Here is a 20,462-nt window from a genome sequence, read left to right on the forward strand (position 1 = left end):
AGAGGGACAAGTGTGCCTCTGGACAGGGCCTGGGTCGCTGATCCAAGCCTGCGTCCTCCCTCCGCTGCTTTCTTAGGAAAGGAACAGCTCAGCCTCTGGGGTTGGAAATATACTGGCTAGGCCACAGAGCCTTTAAGCAGGTGGCTGGCTGGCTTGCCCATTGGCCTGGGCTGATGCAAGGACTTGGTCTGCTGTGGATTGTATCTGATGCCATGTCTTTTCATTTATGTTTTATTTTTTGGAGAGATGGAGTGTCGCTATGTTGCCCAGGCTGTTCTTGAACTCCTGACCTCAAGCAATCCTCCTGCCTCTGCCTCACAAAGTGCTGGGATTATGGATATGAGCCACCATGCATGGCGTTTTTTTATCGTTTTAAGAGACAGAGTCTCTTGCGGTTGCCCAGGCTGGAGTGCAGTGGCATGATCACAGCTCACTGTAGCCTTGAACTCCTAGCCTAATTTTTACATTTTTTTATAGAGATGGAGACTTTCTATGTTGTCCAGACTGATCTCAAACTCCCGGCCTTGAGTGATCCTTGGCTTCCCAAAGTGCTGGAATTTCAGGCATGAGCCACCATGCCTGGCCCTGACGCTATGTCTTGAGAGCCTCTGAGGCAGCAGACTCCCCAGTTTTGTAACTCTGCCAATCCCTGTTACCTTACATTCAGCCCGACACACCCCTTTATGTCTGCAGCGGTAGTTAGCAAGCCCTGCTTTAAGTGTTGTCAGTCTCTGGTTTCTGGAACGAAGTGGCCTGGGTGTTTCTGGCAAGGAGTGCGGGCTCCATCTTCAAAGGGAGCAGGGCCTGGGTCATGGTCATTTCTCCTAGTGAAGATTCTGTTCTGGTCTGCCACCCCACTGGGGTGCCCAGAGCCCATGTCCATGCAGAGTGGCGATGACCCTTGGTGTTTCATGTTGCAGGTTTGGTGTGAGCGAGCTTGTTCACCTGTGCGAACAGGTGCCTGTCACCACGGACTCAGGGGGCAAACCACGGGAGGAGAAGGAAGCCGAGAATTGCGAAAGCAGGGCCGAGAATTTCCAGGAACTCTTGAGGTCAATGTGGGCAGATGAAGAGGAGGAAGCGGAGACTTTGTTGAAATCCAAGGACCACGAAGAAGATCAAGAAAACGTGAATGAAGCAGAAATGGAAGAAATTTATGAATTCGCAGCTACTCAGCGAAAGCTGCTCCAGGAAGAAAAAGCAGTGGGAGCTGGCGAGGATGCTGACTGGCTGGAAGGTGGCAGTCCGGTTTCTGGGCAGCTCCTAGCAAGTGTCCAGGTGCAGGAACAGTCGGACAAGGTGGAGGAGATGGAGCCGTCGGAGCCAGGAAGAGATGAGGCCACCACCACCTGGGAGAAGGTGGGACAGTGCCCTCTCCCACCACCCCAGGGCCAGCGCTCAGGGGCATGGGGAGCAGAGGCCCCCGAGCAGGAGGCGCTTGGCCGTTCCTGTTGCTCCAGCCCTCCCAGGGGCTGCCGCGCAGAGAGAAAAGAAGGCCCCCTTCCGCACTCGGATGATGCCGGTGATTACGAACAGCTCTTCTCATCAACTCAGGGAGAGATCTCAGAGCCGTCCCAAGTAACAAGTGACCCTGAGGAACGAAGTGGCACTGTCAGGGAAAGGAGACTGGAGGTTTCTCATCGCCTGGCTCCCTGGCAGGTGTCTCCACCACACCCGTGCCGCTTCCTACTGGGGCCTCCCCAGGGCGGGAGTCCCCGCGGGTCTCATCAGCCTCATCGCACAAGCGGGTTGCCCCTGTCGACACCCCGGTCCCGTGGCGGAACTTCCCAGGTGGGCTCCCCAACCTCGCTGTCTCCAACTGTGCCATCAAAGCAGAAAAGGGACAGGAGCATCCTCACGCTGTCTAAAGAGCCAGGCCACCAGAAAGGCACAGAGCGTCGGTCCATGCTGGAGTGCAGAAATAAGGAGGTCCTGATGTCCCCAGAAAAATCTCTGTCCATTGACCTAACCCAGTCAAATCCTGACCATTTGAGCTCCACATCTCAGAAGTCTCCATCCAAAGTGAACAAAGACGACGAGGTCATCCTCTTACTGGACTCGGATGAGGAGCTAGAGCTAGAACAAACCAAAATGAAGTCCATTTCTAGTGATCCTCTGGAAGAAAGGAAAGCTCTAGAAATTAGCCCTAGGTCCTGTGAGCTGTTCTCCGTCATTGACGTCGATGCAGATCAGGAACGTTCCCACAGCCCACCAAGAAGGGAAGCTGCGCTGCAGCGGGAGGATGAGGGGGCGCTGCCGGAGAACCGGGGCTCTTTGGGCAGCAGAGGGGCTCCCTGGCTGTTCTGCGACCGTGAGAGCAGCCCCGGCGAGGGCAGCACCACAGACACCTCATGGCTGGTGCCCGCCACCCCGCTGGCCAGCAGAAGCCGCGACTGTTCTTCCCAGACCCAAATCAGCAGCCTCAGGAGCGGGCTGGCCGTGGAGGCGGTGACACAGCACACGCCCAGGGCCTCGGTAGGAAACAGGGAAGGGAACGAGGCTGCACAGAAGTTTTCCGTCATCAGGCCCCAGACACCACCGCCCCAGACACCGTCCTCCTGCCTCACTCCCGTCTCTCCAGGAACTTCTGACGGCAGAAGGCAAGGCCACAAAAGCCCTTCCCGTCCCCACCCTGGGGGCCACCCGCACTCCTCTCCGCTGGCTCCACGTCCCATCTCAGGGGACTGTGCCCACTTCAGCAGGCGGTTCCTGAAACACTCGCCGCCTGGGCCAAGCTTCCTGAACCAGACCACAGCGAGTGAAGTGGTGGAAGTCGGGGACAGTGACGATGAGCAGGAGGTGGCCTCCCATCAGGCCAACAGCAGCCCCCCGCTGGACAGTGACCCTCCAATTCCAGTTGACGACTGCTGCTGGCACATGGAGCCCCTCTCGCCAATTCCCATTGATCACTGGAACCTGGAGCGGACCGGCCCCCTGAGCACCAGCAGCCCCAGCCGCAGGATGAAGGAGGCCGCCGACAGCTGTGACTGCCGCTCCCCGGGACCCCTGGACACCACCCCCATCCGAGGAAGCTGCGCTGCCCGGAGGAAATCGCAAGTGGGCGCGGGTTCCCCGGGGAACAGCAGGCTGAGCTTTCTGAATTCGGCTCTGTGGGACGATTGGGACGGGGAAGAGCAGAGGCCTTCAGAGACCCCTCCTCTAGCGCAGATGCTAAGCGTCGGTGGAGCTCAGAAGCCCGAAGGGTTAGAGACACCCAGTGAGTAGCCAGGAAGGCTGGGGAAGGGGACTGTCTTTGTTACTGTTTTACACTAAGTGGGTGTGGAGGTCGGTCATGAGACCCAGGGGCTGGCGGCGCTGAATGTCTGCTGACCTGAGGCACGACACTTCCGCTGCCTTCCAGACTCCCCTCCACGGTGGAGGAGAGCCAGGCTGGCTCTCACGGTGCACTTCTTAGCCAGTAAGTCAGTGTTTCCCAGACTTACCTGGATCCAGTGCTCACCTGGGCACGTGTTTAAAATCCACATCTACGGACCCGCGTCGAGTCCGAAGGCCGCGACTCATTCAGCAAGTATCGGCGTGCCTTAAGATCAGACCAGGGTGGTTCTTCAAAATACTAACTGCGGAACGGCTGTAGGACCCAGCAATCCCACTTTTACCTGTGTATCCAAGAGAATTAAAACAGGGGCTCAGACATGCACATTCATAGAGGCGCTGTTCACAGTCGCCAAAAGGGGGAAGCAACCCAAACGCCCGCCAGCAGATGAACAGGGAGCCCAGCGCCGCCCATCAAGAGAACGGAATAGTGTTTGGCCACAACGAGGAAGGAGGCACTGCCACGTGCTACCGCGGGGACGACCCTGGAAAACATGCTGCCGGGTGAGAAGCCAGACACACAAGGTCATGTAGGGTCTGCATTCATGGATATGAAATGTCTAGAATAGGCAAATCCAGAGAAAACTCAGGTTAGTGGTTGCCCTGGGTTGGAGGGAGGGGGAATGGGGAGTGACTGCTCCCCATTTTTGGGAGGTACAGGGTGTCCTTTTGGGGTGCTGAAAATGTTTAGGAAATGGATAGAGGTGATGGTTGCACAACACTGTGAATACTTAATACCACTGAATTATTCCCTTTACGAATTCTTTATGTGAATTTCACCTCAATTAAAAAAAGAGTCAGGTGGGACAAGTGTGAGAGGCTGTGAGGTCCGTTATTCCTGGTCCCCTCAGGTGCAGGAATGCCACGTCCCTGCTCATTTCAGTCCCCGGGGAGAGTCAGAGCCCCAGGTGTTGGCCCCCTCAGTGCTGCTGCTCCCGTCCAGGCACCTCCAGGGAGGGTCAGGAGGGCCGGGCTGGGCTGAGCACAACTGGGAGAAAGGCCAGGCTGTGAGTGAACACCGGCCTGTGGCCTGGGGGCCTGTTTCCTCCCAAATCCAGATGAATGAGGCGACTGACAGTGCCCTTGGCCCTCAGGGGCTTCAGAAGCACCTGGAGAGCTTCTTATAGCACCCATTGGCCCAGCCTGCCCTAGAGCCTCGCTTCAGGAGGGTGACCAAGAATTTGCATTTCTTTTTTTTTTTTTTTGAGACGGAGTCTCGCTCTGCCGCCCAGGCTGGAGTGCAGTGGCCGGATCTCTGCTCACTGCAAGCTCCGCCTCCCGGGTTCACGCCATTCTCCTGCCTCAGCCTTCCGAGTAGCTGGGACTACAGGCGCCCGCCACTGCGCCCGGCTAGTTTTTTGTATTTTTTAGTAGAGACGGGGTTTCACCATGTTAGCCAGGATGGTCTCGATCTCCTGACCTCCTGATCCGCCCGTCTCGGCCTCCCAAAGTGCTGGGATTACAGGCTTGAGCCACCGCGCCCGGCCTAAGAATTTGCATTTCTAACCAGTTCCCAGGCAGTGCTGTGAGAACGGCTGCAGGAGGCTGCAGAGCAGATCTGAGGCGGGCTTCAGGATGATGCTGCGGCCACAGGAAGAATCGTGCCTTTCTCAGGAGACAGAACCTGCCACTTTCATCGGGGGCTCAGAGGGCTCCATGGTCATAAAAGGGAGAAGCAAAGTCTGACTGTTCCTAATGTGTCACCAGGCTGGAGTGTAGCGGCGCGATCTTGGCTCACTGCAACCTCCGCCTCTCAGGTTGAAGGGATTCTCCTGCCTCAGCCTCCCGAGTAGCTGGGACTACAAGGGCCCGCCACCACTCCCAGCTAATTTTTGTATTTTTAGTAGAGACGAGGTTTCCCCATGTTGATAAGGCTGGTCTTGAGCTCCTGACCTCAGGTGATCTACCCTCCTCGACCTTCCAAAGTGCTGGGATTACAGGCATGAGCCACCTCGCCCAGCCTATTGTTTTTTAAAGTTACAGCTTTATTTAGATATAATTCACATACCATAAAATCTACCCTTTTAAAACGGACAGTTCAGTGGTTCTTAGTACATTCACAGTGTTGTACAATTGTCACCACTCTCTAATTCCAGAACATTTTCATCATCTCAAAAATCCCGCACCCAGGGGCAGTCTCTCCCCTTCCCCTTCCCCAGCCCCAGCAACCAAGAACCTACTTTCTGTCTCTATGGATTTGCCTATCCTGGACAGTTCATATAAACAGAGCCATGTATTACTAATGTGTGGCCTTTTGTGTCTCGCTTCTTTCAGTTAGCATACAGTTTTCAAGATTCATACATGTGGCACGGATCAGTATTTTACTCCTTTTTATTTATTTATTTTGAGACGGAGTCGTGCTCTGTCGCCCAGGCTAGAGTGCAGTGGCACGATCTTGGCTCACTGCAAGCTCCACCTCCCGGGTTCAAGCGATTCTCCCACCTCAGCCTCCCGAGTAGCTGGGATTACAAGCACCCATCACCATGCCATGCCCGGCTAATTTTTTCATATTTTTAGTACAGATGGGGTTTCACCATATTGGCCGAGCTGGTCTTGAACTCCTGACCTCAAGTGATCCACCCACTTTTGTCTCCCAAAGTGCTGGGATTACAAGCCTGAGCCACTGTGCCTGGCCTGTTTTTGAGTCAGGGGTCTTGCTCTGTCACCCAGGCTGAAGTGCAGTGGCACAATCACAGCTCATTGCAGCCTCGACCTCCCAGGCTCAAGTGATCCTCGCACCTCAACCTTCTGAGTAGCTGGGACTACAGGCAGCTGCCACCATGCCCGGCTAATTTTTTTTTTTTTTTTTAGTAGAGACAAGAGTCTTGCTATGTTGCCCCAGCTTTGAGCATACTGTCTGACTAATACCCCACTGATGGTATGCCACATTTTGCTTATCCATTCATCTGTTAGTGGACATATGGGTTGTTTTTACTTTGTGGTTATTAATAATGCCACTTAGGAATATTCATGTGCAAGTTTTCGTGTAGACATAGGTTTTCATTCTTCTTGGTTCTATACTTAGGAGTGGAATTGCTGGGTCATATGGCAACTGTGTTTAGCATTTTGAGGAACTGCTAGACTGTTTTCCAAAATGACTGCACCATTTTAAATCTCCAACAACACTTGTTATTCTGTTTTTGTTGTTGTTGTTTGCTTGTCTTTTTGAGACAAGGTCTTGCTCTGTCGCCCAGGCTGGAGTGCAGTGGCGTGTTCACAGCTTGCTGCAGCCTCAACCTTCCTGGCTCAGGTGATCCTTCTGCCTCAGCTCCCGGAGAGCTGGAACAACCACAAACAGCTGCCCACATTGGTGGCTTTGGCCACCACACCCAGCTTTTTTTTTTTTGGTAGAGATGGGGTTTTGCCATGTTGCCCGAGCCCTCTGTGTTTTTTGTTACTGCCATCCTAGTGGGCGTGCAGTGGTATCTCATTGTGGTTTTGACTTGCATTTCCCTGATGACTAACGATGTTCGGCACCTTTTCACATGCTTATTGGCCATTTGTAGATCTTCTCTGGAGAAATGTCTGTTCACATCCTTTGCCCATTTTTTAACTGGGTTTTTTTAATTGATGAATTATTTTTTAAAAACAAAACTGATGTCTAAGCCTGTCTGAAAAGTATCAGTGTGGCCCATTGTTGCCTCAAGTTGTCACTGCAGGGCAGACATTTTGAAGTTTCCATGCCTAAGTTTTAGTCACATGCCGGGCTGTTGGGTTCAGCGGCCCCAGGAGCCACGTTCAGCCGGTATCCGTGTGATACAAGGTGTGGTCCTCAGTGCGTGCCACCGATGCTGTCATCGGGAAGCCCCTGCTCCAGACAGAGAAGGGGTGACTGTTGTTGCTTTCATGGAGCAAAACGATGCTTGGGTTACCTTCAAGTGCAGTATTCCTCTTGGTCACGCTACTGGGATCAGACATGGGCAATCCGTGTCCCTCGTGCTAAAACGTGTGCTGCTTTTGTTTTACCCAGAAGGTGTACATCGGAAGAAGGACTTGCCTCCCAAAGTGCCCATAACGCCGATGCCACAGTATTCCATTATGGAGACGCCGGTGCTGAAGAAGGAACTGGATAGGTTGGTGATCGTCAAAGCTTGTTGCCCACAGTGGTCTTCTCCCTCCCACAAGTAACCAGGTTTCACACGCCTGGGGGCAGAAGGGTCCCCTGTGTGTTCTCTTTGGGTCTGGTGGATGCAGCTGGCTTGGGCTTGGGAAGAAAGGCCTGCAGTCGGCTCCTTAGGGAGCATGCGTGACTGCTGGGTGCCGGGTGAGCCGCCCAGTTCTCTCTGCGTAACATTCCCCAGGGAGGCAACACATGAGACTCCTGTATGTCACCCCTGGGCAGCAGGTCCCCATGTTCCGTGTGGATAGACATGGCCCTCTAGCCAGAGCAGTCTGAGTGAGGAGGCCTGATTTTTTTTTTTTTTTTTTGAAAGACAGAGTGTCGCTCTGTCACCAGGCTGGAGTGCAGTGGCACAATCCCGGCTCGCTGCAACCTCTGCCTCCTGGGTTCAAGAGATTCTCCTGCCTCAGCCTCCCGAGTAGCTGGGACTACAGGCATGCGCCACCACGCCAGGCTAATTGTTGTTTAGTAGAGATGGAGTTTCACCATGTTGGCCAGGCTGGTCTCAAACTCCTGACCACGTGATCCACCCGCCTCGGCCTCCCAAAGTGCTGGGATTACAGGTGTGAACCACCATGTCCAGTGGAGGCCTGATTTTTTTTTTTTTTTTTTTGAGAGGGAGTCTCGCTCTGCCGCCCAGGCTGGAGTGCAGTGGCCGGATCTCAGCTCACTGCAAGCTCCGCCTCCATTTAACTCTCACATCCATATGACACTCCTCTTACACTTGGGCACCCAGGGAAGCTTCTGCTGCCACCATCCCTCAGAACTGGAAGCAGCATATCTTTTGTTTATTTTTTATTTTTGGAGACAGGATCTCACTGTTGCCTAGGCTGGAGTACAGTGATGTGATCTTGGCTCACTGTAGCCTCAACCTGCGAGGCTTAAGCGATCCTACCTCATTCTCCCTCGTAGCTGGGACTCCAGGCGACACCACCATGCCTGGCTAATTTTTGTATTTTTTGTAGAGACGGGCTCTTGCTATGTTGCCCAGGCTGGCCTTGAACTCCTGAACTCAAGCTATCCTTCTGCCTCAGCCGCCTGAAGTGCTGGGATTGTAAGTGTGAGCCATTGTGCCTGGCTGACAATGTTTCTTTTGGAATATTCAGAGTAAGCTTAGTTGGCGCCTAGAATAGACACTAACCTCTGATGCTCACAGAAGTCAGGCATCTATGGTTTGTCACACAAGCCATTCGCTGAATGCATTGGGCATCCCTCTTTGCTAAGATAGGGAACATTGTGGAGTGTGGACCAGCTGTGTGGGTGGGTCCTGAGGCCCACCTGTCCCTCCGTCAGGTTTGGAGTCCGCCCTCTGCCTAAACGCCAGATGGTTCTGAAGCTGAAGGAGATATTCCAGTACACTCACCAGACCGTGGACTCAGACTCTGAGGATGAGAGCCAGTCCTCACAGCCGCTACTGCAGGCGCCTCGCTGCCAGACCCTCGCCTCCCAGACCTACAAGCCTTCAAGGGCAGGGGCCCATGCCCAGCAGGAGGCCACCACAGGACCCGGGACCCATAGGCCCAAGGGACCTGCTAAGACCAAGGGCCCCCAACATCAAAGGAATCATCATGAAAGCATCGCACCCGCACCCCCAAGCAGGTCGCCCACCAAGGAGGCACCTCCAGGCCTTGATGATGATGCCCAGCTCCCAGCCTCCCAGGAATCCGTGGCCACTTCTGTGGACGGCAGTGACAGCTCCTTGAGCTCACAGAGGTAACAGGATAGACGCGATGGGGTTAGTGGCCTCATGTATCCTCTGGCCCGTGGGTGTGAGGGTTGGCATGAGTGAGGCCTAATGGCCAATCTTCAAAAACCCCCATCACCTTCTGGGTTTGACCTATGGGAAAACCAGGTGGGTTTAGGGGGCTGGTTCCCTGCACAGGCCTCCTGGTTCCCGCCCCACACGCTGGACATTTCTGGCTGGGGCAGGATCCCGCTGGAGTAGCCTGCAGGGATCTCTCAGGCCCGTCCTGCCTTGCTGGGGATCGTCTGTGCCACAGGCCAGGCTCCATGGGACCTGTAGACACCCTCCTTCCTTTAAAGAGGCACCTGGTCTCAGGTGCAAAACATCCTGGTCTGGCCCTTTTCAGTTCTTCCTCCTGTGAGTTTGGAGCGGCATTTGAGTCTGCAGGTGAAGAGGAGGAGGGTGAGGAGGAGGTCAGCGCCTCGCAGGCAGCCGTGCAGGCGGCGGACACGGATGAGGCGCTGAGATGCTACATCCGCTCCAAGCCGGCCCTGTACCAGAAGGTGCTGCTGTACCAGCCCTTTGAGCTGGGGGAGCTGCAGGCGGAGCTGAAGCAGAACGGCCTCCGTGTATCCTCGCGCAGGCTACTGGACTTCCTGGACACCCATTGTATCACCTTCACCACCGCCGCTGCCCGCAGGGAGAAGCTCCAGGGCAGGAGGCGGTGGCCTCGGGGCAAGAAGGCGGCGCGGAACTGACAGGGCGTCCCGACCCCACCCCACCCCGCCATCAGCAGCCCCCACCCCCACCATTTGCAGGGAGGACCTGGGACACCCGGTGTGGGTCAGGCCTCCACAGGCATTTCTGGGCCTGGGAACCACATCAGCTCTGCACTGTGATGATGACCACAGCCCAGTCCGAGGCTTCCTCCTCTGGGCTCTGCTTTCTAGGTGGCATTTGGAGCATGTCACCCACTGGATTTAGAGACTCCAGCCCCTTCCTCTGTCCATGCCCACAGTGTGTCTCCCTTTTTGGTTTTTGTTTTTTTTTTTTGAGACAGAGTCTCGCTCTGTCACCCAGGCTGCAGTGCAGTGGCACAATCTCAGCTCCCTGCAACCTCCGCCTCCCGCGTTCAAGTGATTCTCCTGCCTCAGCCTCCCAGGTAGCTGGGACTACAGGCACACACTGCCACGCCCAGCTAATTTTTTATATTTTAGTAGAAACGGGGTTTCCCCATGTTGCCCAGGCTGGTCACTAACTCCGGAGCTCAGGCAGTCCGCCTGCCGTGGCCTCCCAAAGTGCTGGGATTACAGGCATGAGCCACCACACCCAGCCCAGTGTGTCTCCCTTTAACCCAGTAGGGCCCTCAGGTGTCCCAGGGGGCAGTGGGCCATCACCAGCTGGCCAGGGCATAGCCTATTCTGCCACATTTGCCACCCTCTGAGCCCACCAGTCCTGGGCACAGCTGCCCCACACATCTGTTCTGAGATGGACATCAGGTCCAGCGTGCCCCAGCAGCCTGGGCCCGTCCTCCTTAGCACTCAGGCCAACCCCAGCCACCACCAGCCTGAGACCAGGTGTCCTCAGACTCCCTGCACTGCCACAGCCCAGGTGCAGCTCTCCTGCCAGCCGTGCTACCCGGACGCTTGTCACTGTTACCAGCAGTCTCCCAACTGGACAGTGCACAAGGGCCCAGAACAACTCTGATGCCCGCAAAACAAACATGTTCACTAGCGGGTGCCACTCTTCGGGTTAAAGCTGCCTCCAGCCTCAGGAGCAGTGTGGAGGAAGATGAGGGCCCGGAAAGAAGGAAACCTCGGTCTCTCCATCCCTGTGAATGTCCTCGTCTGTTTCAAATACGGTGCAGTCAGTTTTATATGATGTGCAATAAACCAAAAAGGCTTTATTAAAATCTCCTGGCTGCCACACTCCAGGAAGATCACGAGGGAAACAGGTGGGAGCTGGAGACACCGTGGCCCTGAGCCCCCGCCCCACGCCTGCAGAAGCCCCCACCTTGCACCTGCCCTTTACTTCGGAGTAAGCTGGGCCTGCTGTCTCCTCATTTCAGTTCCTAGACCAGGGATGCAGATGTTCATTAATCCCCACACCCACATCCAACAGAGCCCTGGCCGGGTGCCAAGCTCCAGCCCCTGCTCCTTGAAGTGGGGCCCAAGCACCCCCAGCAGCTGCCTCAGCTGGGGGTTGCTAGAAAAGCGGACTCAGACCCCCGCCACCGCCCAGCCCACCACACAACTCACCGAGTCACCACGTGCCTTTACCAATGCGTCCAGTCCAGTAGAGGAGACAGACACTGGCCTATCCCGGCCTGGTGGGGGGTTGGGCTTCGGTGGCCTGAAGGGCCGTGTCAGGGACAGCCTCCCAGAACTGGGGTTTGTGAGCTGCGTCTTAGGGCTGAGCAGAATTTAGGGGGTGAAATGTGGTTTCTGGCACACATACTGTGTCCTGGCACGTAAGCCAGTGAAGAGGCCCCGGCTTCCCAGCTTACGGTGTCCGGGGCGGACAATTTAGAGCCTGAGATCAGCTGTGATCAATCTGAGGCTGGCCTCTGGCCTGTTTTGGAAGGCATCACGTGCTGCTTCCTTGATGGGCTGATCCCCCTCCCTGGTGTTAGGGAAGCAGGAGGGAGTGGTGAAGGTGGGGCACTCAGGGCCCCTGTCCGGCGTCGCAGGGTTTGTGGTTTGGACGCATGTGTTGTGTGCCATGACTTGAAAGTTCAGAACTTCAGGGCTGGTAAAGACGGGTTGGGGGAGGGGTTCCAAGTAGTTAACAAGCCAGGTTAGGAGCCTTGAGTGCAGTGTGAGCCCAAGGCCGGGGGAGGCATGGCCTGGGGACTGGATCCAAGCCTCGCAGTGACCTTGGTTTCAGTTGGGGACGCTGGACACTTCCTGGGCCAATGGGCCAACACTGGGCAGAGGCTCGGTTTATGCACTGCCACCCGGCCAGGCGACTAGATGCTGGCCCTGAACCTGTACAAAGAAACATTTCCTTGTCCTGAAACAAGCTGTGAAGCAGCTGATGCCGCCAGAGGGAAAGGGGTTGAAGGAGTCACTGCAGGAGCCCACAGAGGTGTGGTGGCATCCAGGAGTAGACCTGGCCCCTGCCACGGGGATGACGCTTACCCGGGCAGCATAAAACCAGGTCCAGCTGACAGATGGAAAATGCCTTCTCACAGCACCCGCAGCAAGGCTGGCAGGCAATGGGGCCTCCTCGTGGACAAGGCGGGAGAGAATTCCCTTCCACGTGTGACTGAGAAGGAAGCTGGCAGCCCGGGCACGGTGGCTCCCACATGTAATCCCAGTGCTTTGGGAGGCCAAGGCAGGAGGATCACTTGAGCCCAGAAGTTTGAGACCAGCCTGGGCAACATAGTGAGGCCAAGTCTCTATTTTGAAAACAATATTAAAAAAATTTCTAAAGGGGGTAAAAAAGGCTGGAAGCAGAACTTTCATTGGTAACAACTAAATCAGAAAACGGGTCTGTCCCTGCCTCGCTGTAATGTGAAGAGGCCTCCAGGCCTGTTCCACTTTTGGTGGCCCCAACCCGGCATGGCTTGGGCACGGCCCCTCAAGGCAGTTACAGGGGAGCCACAGCCCAGCCTGGGCCCAGGCGAGGAGGTTCACAGAGAAAGAGCCTGCAGGCAGGGGCCTCATGCTGTTGCCAAGTTAGGAAGGGCTGAGGCCACTGCCTGTCCGGCTGACCCCAGCTCTGGGTGGAGAGAAAGCCTCAAAGTGAGAACAGTTAGGAAGCCCCCAGCCCAGCATCCCCCTCCACCAGGAGCCAGGAGGACGGCCCATCTGGTTCTCAGCAGAGCGGGCAGAGTGGGGAACGGGACCAGCCCTGTGTGGACTGATGGACATTCCTGCGAGGGGAAGGAACAGGGGCTGGGCTGCTCCCCAAGATCCCATGGAGGAGGCTGTGTCCTCCCAGGCTCCACATCCATCCCCCGTGAGCCACGAAGGGAGGCAGAGTGAGCCTTTGGCCCCTTTCATGTGACAGATACCCACCGGGCCCTGCGGTTTCCAACATCCTGTGGGCGGCCTGGTTTCAGGCGCCTTTGCTGCTCCTCACAGCCGAGGCTGCAGCTGCCGGGTCTGCACTCTGCCTGCCTGGAGCCTCAGGCAGCCTTCTCGAGGGGCCACGGTGTCCTCCCAGCACCCAGCACGTTCCTGCACGCTCAGCATTGTTGGGAGGGAGGGAGAGGAAGGAGGGAAAAAAGGCCGGCAGGGGAATGTGCAGGAGCACTTCTGGTCTACTGCCTCCGTTCCCTCCCCCCATCACCCACACAGGCTCTGGGGAGCCAGCTAACCCTCCCACCTCCCCTGAGCCACAAGCTGCTCTATGAGTCCAGACCTACTGTTCTCCTGCTCTACAACCATCGCTGGCTCCCACTTGCTTGCTGAGGAAAATTCAGACCCCAAGACCCCAGTCCCTTGGCTCCCACCTTGTCACCTGCTTCCCTCAGTGGCCCCATGTTGCTTGCTCCCTGTCCCCGGTGGATGTCCCATACTTTTCCTTTATTGTAATTTTTCTCACGTGGCTTGCTCTGGGCCATGTCCTTTCCCCTCACGCCCTTCCCTGTCAGGGCAGGCCATCCATGCGCCGACTGGGATCCCTTGCTGCGGACAGTGACATTCTGCTGTTTCCTCTTAGGGTACAGGTGACCTGCCTCTGGGGAGCCCTTTGGTCACAGGAAGATGTTATGGGGCACAGCTGAGTCAGAGGTGCCTACTGAATGACAGAGAGAAAAGAAGGCAAGAGGTGTTCAAAGGGGGAGCACAGTGGCTCACACCTGTAATCTCCGTGTTTTGGGAGGCCAACGCAGGAGGATCACTCGAGCCCCAGGAGGTGGAGGCTACAGTGAGCCGAGATCACATCACTGCACTCCAGTCTGGGTGGCGGAGCAAGATCCTGTCTCAAAAAATAAATAGGCTGGGTGCAGTGGTTCACGCCTGTAATCTCAGCACTTTGGGAGGCCAAGGCGGGCAGTTGACCTGAGGTCAGGCATTCAAGACCAGCCTAGCCAACATGGCGAAAACCCTCCTCTACTAAAATACAAAAATTAGCAGGGCATGGTGGTGCATGCCCATAATCCCAGCTACTCAGGAGGCTGAGGTAGGAGAATCTCTTGAATCCGGGAGGGGGAGGTTGCAGTGAGCTGAGACTGCACCACTGCACTCCAGCCTGGGCAACAGAGCAAGACTCTGTCTTAGATAAATAAATAAACAAATAAATAAATAAATAGGGTAGGCCACAGGGTGGCCTGGAGGTGGGAGGGCACACTTCGGTCCTGGTGGGGTCACCCTCTAGTTGCGTGACCTCAGGCTGCTCACTTGATTTCCTGACCACCACCCGCCTGAAAACAAGCATTTATCAATAGCAGGGCAGCTTCCTTTGTGGCGGGATGGAGGTGATGTGTCAACAATCTTGGCACCGGCCACTTTATCCTGAGCATGCCACCTGCAGGGACACAGTCCCAGAGTAAAGACCCCCAGCATCACCGCCACACTTGACTTACAGGAGGGCGGTGACCAAGCCTGGGAGCCCTGGCTCCTCGATGTGTCTGTGAGGCTGTTGGCTGTTGAAATCAGACAGGAAGGAAGGTTGAGGTGGAGCCCAGCACAGGAAGAGGTGAGGACCCGGAGCTGCAGGGACAGCCGGTGGGCTCGGCGGGGCTGCAGAAGGTCAGGGCTACGCTACTCTCGGCCGCCGCATGGTTGGTCGGTTGGCGTGGGAAGCGCCCTGATCCCTGGTCCTGAGGACTCGGGCTGGCACAGGGATCCCCAGGGCATCTACCACCACCCAGCTGGAGCAGGGCTGAGCCCAGGAGCACGGAGATGGAGCCCCCAGGCCCCCCAGTCTTGGTGTCCCTGGAGCAGCATTGAGGCCCGAGAGGTAAGCTGGGTCCAGGTGACCGCAGTGCAGGGCAGGGGAGGGAGAAGGGATGCTAGCAGGAAGGATGGTGGCCTTAAGGCCTGAGCTACTCTGGGGAGGGGGACTCGGGAGACTCCACAAGACTCCAAGGTGTCTCCTGGGGCAGGACTGGCTCATGCTGTAGAAAAAACAGACGTGGCCGGGGACAGTGGCTCATGCCTGTAATCCCAACACTTTGGAAGGCCAAGGCGGGCAGATCACTTGAGGTCAGGAGTTTGAGACCAGCCTGGCCAACGTGGTGAAACCCCATCTCTACTAACAATACAAAAAAAAAAATTAGCCAGGCATGGTGGCAGACGCCTGTAATCCCAGCTACTCAGGAGGCTGAGGCAGGAGAATCGCTTGAACCCAGGAGGCAGAGGTTGCAGTGAGCCGAGATCGAGTCACTGCACTTAATCCTGGATGACAAAGCGAGACTCCATCTCAAAAAAAAAAAAAAGAGAGAGAAAAAAACAGACATGTGCCTAAGGATAGCCAAGGACAGGTCCAGGGACAAAGCCCAGCTCCCCCAGGTGCCAGTGATGGCCCAGGAGGAGCAGGAAGCATCTTGAAGGTGCTGGAGGCAGGCGGTGGTGATGCTGGGCGGTGGTGATGCTGAGCCACGGCCCAGGGAATCATCAGACCCGGACACCCTTCCTGGCACTGGGACCCCCCCATGGGAGGCTACTTACTTCTCTGGGCCTCAGCTCCCCACCTGTAGATGGAGGTGACAACACAGGAGGGGCAAGGTCATGAGGGACAGGGAGGGTGCAGGCGCCGCCCCCAGGTGAGTGGGCAGCCCCAGGGCCTCTCCCGGCCACAGCCTTGGGTGAGACAAGGCTCGAGAGAGATGGCAACCACGGAGGCCTTCTTGGGAGAACTGCCACTGCCCTGGGCCAGCCTAGGTGTTAGCTGCAGGGTCTTCCCCTGTGGCCAGGCTCCAGGGGCCCTGGTGTCCTTGCTGGTCCCCTCCCTGGAGGTGCCCCCCAAGCCTGGGGCTCACTGTCGGCCATCACAGGCTGTAGGCTGCACAACGCCCTGCTCTGTGCCAGGGTGCTGGGCTCCCCAGGGCTGGGCCTCTCCACCCCTTGGACTCTAGGGGTCCGTGCAGTGAGCAGGGTGGGGCCCTGAGGTGCAGGTGCCTCTTCCTTCGGGAAGGCTTTGAGCTCAAGTGATGACGCTGGGGCCACCTCGACAGGACCGAGTCCTGAATTTCGAGGCCCTGGGACGGGAGAGGGGCAGCGTGTGGGAAGAAAGGACGGTCCAAGCAGCCACAGCGGGAGATACCGGCAGCTCAGGCGGGCGGCCAGCACCGGGAGGTCCCACCTGGGCACCAAGTGGCAGGAAAGGACCCAGCAGGTCCCCGTGAGGACTGAGGCACAGACCAGGTGGGCGGGTGATGGGCAGAGGCGGCGAGTCGGTCAGGGCTGAGGCTTCTCAGGAATGAGGCAGCAGCCCATTCGCAGAGCCTGAGGGACTGGGCCTGAGCCCACACCACACCAGGAAGGCCTCAGGTCCACCTCTGCCCACAGACAAAGCTCTAGGGGTGAATCCTGGTGCTACCTGGGAGGCTCCCGGGGAGGAGGCAGCAGTGGCACCTACTCGTCCCTCTGGCCTCACCCTGCTCACGGCAGCTCAGACCAGCTGTGGATCGACCTCTGGTCTTCAGATCCCCCAAAGCAACCCGAGGCCCACCTGTCCTCAGTCTGTGTTTCAGCTGCACTCACAGGGGCTGCCTGACCGTCCATAGTGGCGTCTGTGGCCTCGCGACCTCACTCTGCTGAGAGGTCTGTGGAAGGCTCCAGCCTGCCAGACAGATGTCAGGGCTGTGTGCAGGGCCTGGCAGTGGTGGCAGCCAGGTCACCAACCCCCATCAGCCTCTGGGGCTGGCCCTGGGAGGTTCTGGCAATGCGGGGGTTGGTTCACCCCTCCTCTGTCCTTCTTAGGGAAAGTGTCCGAGGGTGAAAGCCAGTTTCGTCTGAGTGGGGCCTGAGTACGGGTGCCAGATCAGATACAGGACAATCGGTCAAATCTGAATTTCAGATAATCCATTTCTTTGGTAGAAATATGTCTCCAGTATGACATGAGCTATGTTTATACTAAAAATTATGTCGTTTATCTGAAATTTAAGTATCTGTGGGTATCTCGTATTTTTATTTTATTATTATTTTTTGAGACAGCCTTGCTCTGTCACCCCGGCTGGAGTGCAGTGGTGCGATCTCAGCTCACTGCAGCCTCCGCCTCCTGAGTTCAGGCGATTTTCCTGCCTCAGCCTCCAGAGTAGCTGGGACTACAGGTGTCCACCACCACGCCCAGCTAATGTTTGTGTTTTTAGTAGAGATGGGGTTTCACCATGTTGGTCAGGCTGGTCTTGAACTCCTGACCTCAGGTGATCTGCCCACCTCAGCCTCCCAAAGTGCTGGGATTACAAAGCTGCACCCAGCTTTGTCTTGTATTTTAATTTGCTGTATCTGGCAACCCTGGACCCAAGGTCGTGGGGCCACAAAGAGGGGTGTCTGGTCAGGAGGGAGTGCTGACCCCCAACACTGAGAGACTAATGAGGCCGCAGAGGCAGGGGTGCTCGCCAGCCCCAGCCCCGCCTTCCCAGGCACATGTGAGTACTGCCTCGCCCCAGCCCCTGACTCCTGTCAGCACTGTCCCTCCCTCATTCCTCTCCCAGCCCCGCTCAGGTCCCGTGGTTCTCAACTCTGGTTAGAATCACCTGAGGAGTTTAAACTAGATCCACATGGCCCACGCCAGACCAATTGAATCTCTGGGTGGTCAGGGGGAGCACCAGTTATTTAAAAACCATGCCCCACAAGGCCAAGCGCGGTGGTTCACACCTGTAATCCCAGCACTTTGGGAGGTCAGGAGTTCCAGACCAGCCTGGCCAACATAGTGAAATCCTGTCTCTGCAAAAATACAAATGGTATTGATGGTGGGTGCCTATAATCCCAGCTACTCAGGAGCCTGAGGTGGGAGAATTGCTTGAACCCAGGAGGCAGAGGTTGCAGTGAGCTCAGATGGTGCCATTACACTCCAGCCTGGGCAACAGAGTGAGACTCTGTCTCAAATAATAATAATAATAAGTTAAAAATTAAAAATAAAAGATAAAATGGTTACCATGGGCCAAGCATGGTGGTCTTCACCTATAATCCCAGCTACTCGGAAGGCTGAGGTGGGAGAATTGCTTGAGCCCAGGAGGTCAAGACTGCAGTGAGCCAAGATCGTACCAGTGCACTCCAGCCTGGCTGACAAAGCAGGACCCTGTCTTTATTTTTTAGTGACAAAGCAAGACCCTGTCTCTATTTTTTAAGGAAAATTATTTTTTAAATGGTTAAAATGGTAAATTTTGTGTTATATGTATTTCACCAAAATTTTAAATCAATCAATAAGACTCCAGATGATGCCCCACCGGAGCTGAGAGGCCTTGAGCTGGGACTTCTTCGATGTGGTCCTCTCATCCTCCAGGCCACTCCTGCCCCCAGCAGCAGGGCTGGTCACCTGTTGGGTGCACCTGGACATCCAACAGGAGACTGTGTCCACCTGCGCCACACCCTAATGTCACACAATGGAGAGAAGGACAGAGGCTCCCGTGTCCTGGCCTCTGGCCTATCAGGCAGACAGCAGCACCACTTCGTTTGGGCTGACATACCTTTGAATGTTTAGATAGTTGCTAGTTTAACTTTTTTTTTTTTTTTTTTGAGACAGGGTCTTGCTCTGTCACCCAGGCTGGAGTGGAGTGGTGAGATCTCAGCTCACTGCGGCCTCGATGGTGAGGGTTAAGCGATTCTCCCACCTCAGCTTCCTGAGTAGCTGGGATTACAGGCATGTGCCACCGTGCTCAGCTAATTTTTTTTTTTTTCTACTTTTTATAGAGACAGGGTTTTGCCCATGTTGCTCAGGCTGGTCGGTCTCAAACTCCTGGGCTCAAGCAATCCACCCACCTTGGCCTCCCAAAGTGCTGGGATTATAGGGGTGAGCCGTGGCGCCCAGCCTCCATACCTCCTTTCAATGTTTTTTGATTTCTCTCTAATGTTTTATAGTTTTCAGTATAGAGGTCTTGCAAATTTTTGCTACATTTATTCCTAGATATTTGATTCTTTTTTTTTTTGGAGATAGAGTCTCGCTCTGTCGCCCAGGCTAGAGTGCAGTGACACCATCTTGACTCACTACAAGCTCTGCCTCCCGGGTTCAAGTAATTCCCTGACTCAGCCTCCTGAGTAGCTGGGATTACAGGTGCCCACCACCACGCCCAGCTAATTTTTGTATTTTTAGTAGAGATGGGGTTTCACCATGTTGGCCAGGATGGTCTCCATCTCTTGACCTCATGATCCACCTGCCTCGGCCTCCCAAAGTGCTGGGATTACAGGCGTAAGCCACTTGTGCCTGGCCTTTATTTTTATTTTATTTATTTATTTATTTATTTATTATTATTATTTTTTTTTGAGATGGAGTCTCACTCTGTTGCCCAGGCTGGAGTGCAGTGGCGTGATCTCGGCTCACTGCAAGCTCGGCCTCCCGGGTTCATGCCATTCTCCTGCTTCGGCATCTCAAGTAACTGGGACTACAGGCACCCACCACCATGCCCAGCTAATTTTTTGTACTTTTACTAGAGACGGGGTTTCATCGTGTTAGCCAGGATGGTCTCGCTCTCCTGACCTCATGATCTGCCTGCCTCATCCTCCCAAAGTGCTGGGATTACAGGTGTGAGCCACTGCGCCTGGTCACATATTTCTTTAGGATAAATTCCCAAAAGTGGAATTTCTAAGACAAAAGATATTTCATGACAATAGATAATAGTAAATTATAATCCAGAATTGTTATACTAATTTATACTTCCACCCACTATGTATTAAGATTCCCACTACAGGCCTGGCACAGTGGCTCATGTCTGCAATTCCAGCACTTTGGGAGGCCAAGGTGGGAAGATTGCTTGACCCCAGAAGTTGCAGATCAGCCCAGGCAACATGGCAAGACCCTGTCTCTACAAAAAATATAAAAATTAGCTGGGTGTGGTAGCATGCGCCTGTAGTCCCAGCTACTTTGGAGGATCACTTGAGCCCAGGTAAATTGAGGCTGCAGTGAACCCTCATCGTGCCACTGCACTCCAGCCTGGGTGACACAGTGAGACCCTGTTTCAAAAAAAAAAAAAGATTCCCACTACCTCCACATTCTCACCAATGCAGTCTGTTATGTTCTTATAATATTCACCAATGAGACATATGAAAAATTATAGTTTGGGCCGGGCGCGGTGGCTCACGCCTGTAATCCCAGCACTTTGGGAGGCCAAGGCGGGCGGATCACGAGGTCAGGAGATCGAGACCATCCTGGCTAACACGGTGAAACCCCATCTCTACTAAAAATGCAAAAAATTAGCTGGGCGAGGCGGCGGGC

The 20,462-nt window shown here is 55.3% G+C and overlaps 1 protein-coding gene across 1 annotated transcript in view; it reads left to right on the forward strand.

Annotated features, from left to right (window-relative positions):
• SLX4 (SLX4 structure-specific endonuclease subunit) overlaps positions 1–11,049 on the forward strand; it is a 67,209-nt gene extending 56,160 nt beyond the window's left edge. The window contains 4 exon segments of the mRNA XM_025369738.1: positions 921–3,217; positions 7,304–7,406; positions 8,747–9,166; positions 9,544–11,049. Coding sequence (XP_025225523.1) covers positions 921–3,217; positions 7,304–7,406; positions 8,747–9,166; positions 9,544–9,895 — 3,172 coding nt within the window. The 3' untranslated portion in view covers positions 9,896–11,049.
• Positions 11,050–20,462: the final 9,413 nt, after the last annotated feature.

The sequence above is a fragment of the Theropithecus gelada genome, chromosome 20 (assembly GCF_003255815.1).
Source record: "Theropithecus gelada isolate Dixy chromosome 20, Tgel_1.0, whole genome shotgun sequence".
NCBI lineage: Eukaryota > Metazoa > Chordata > Mammalia > Primates > Cercopithecidae > Theropithecus > Theropithecus gelada.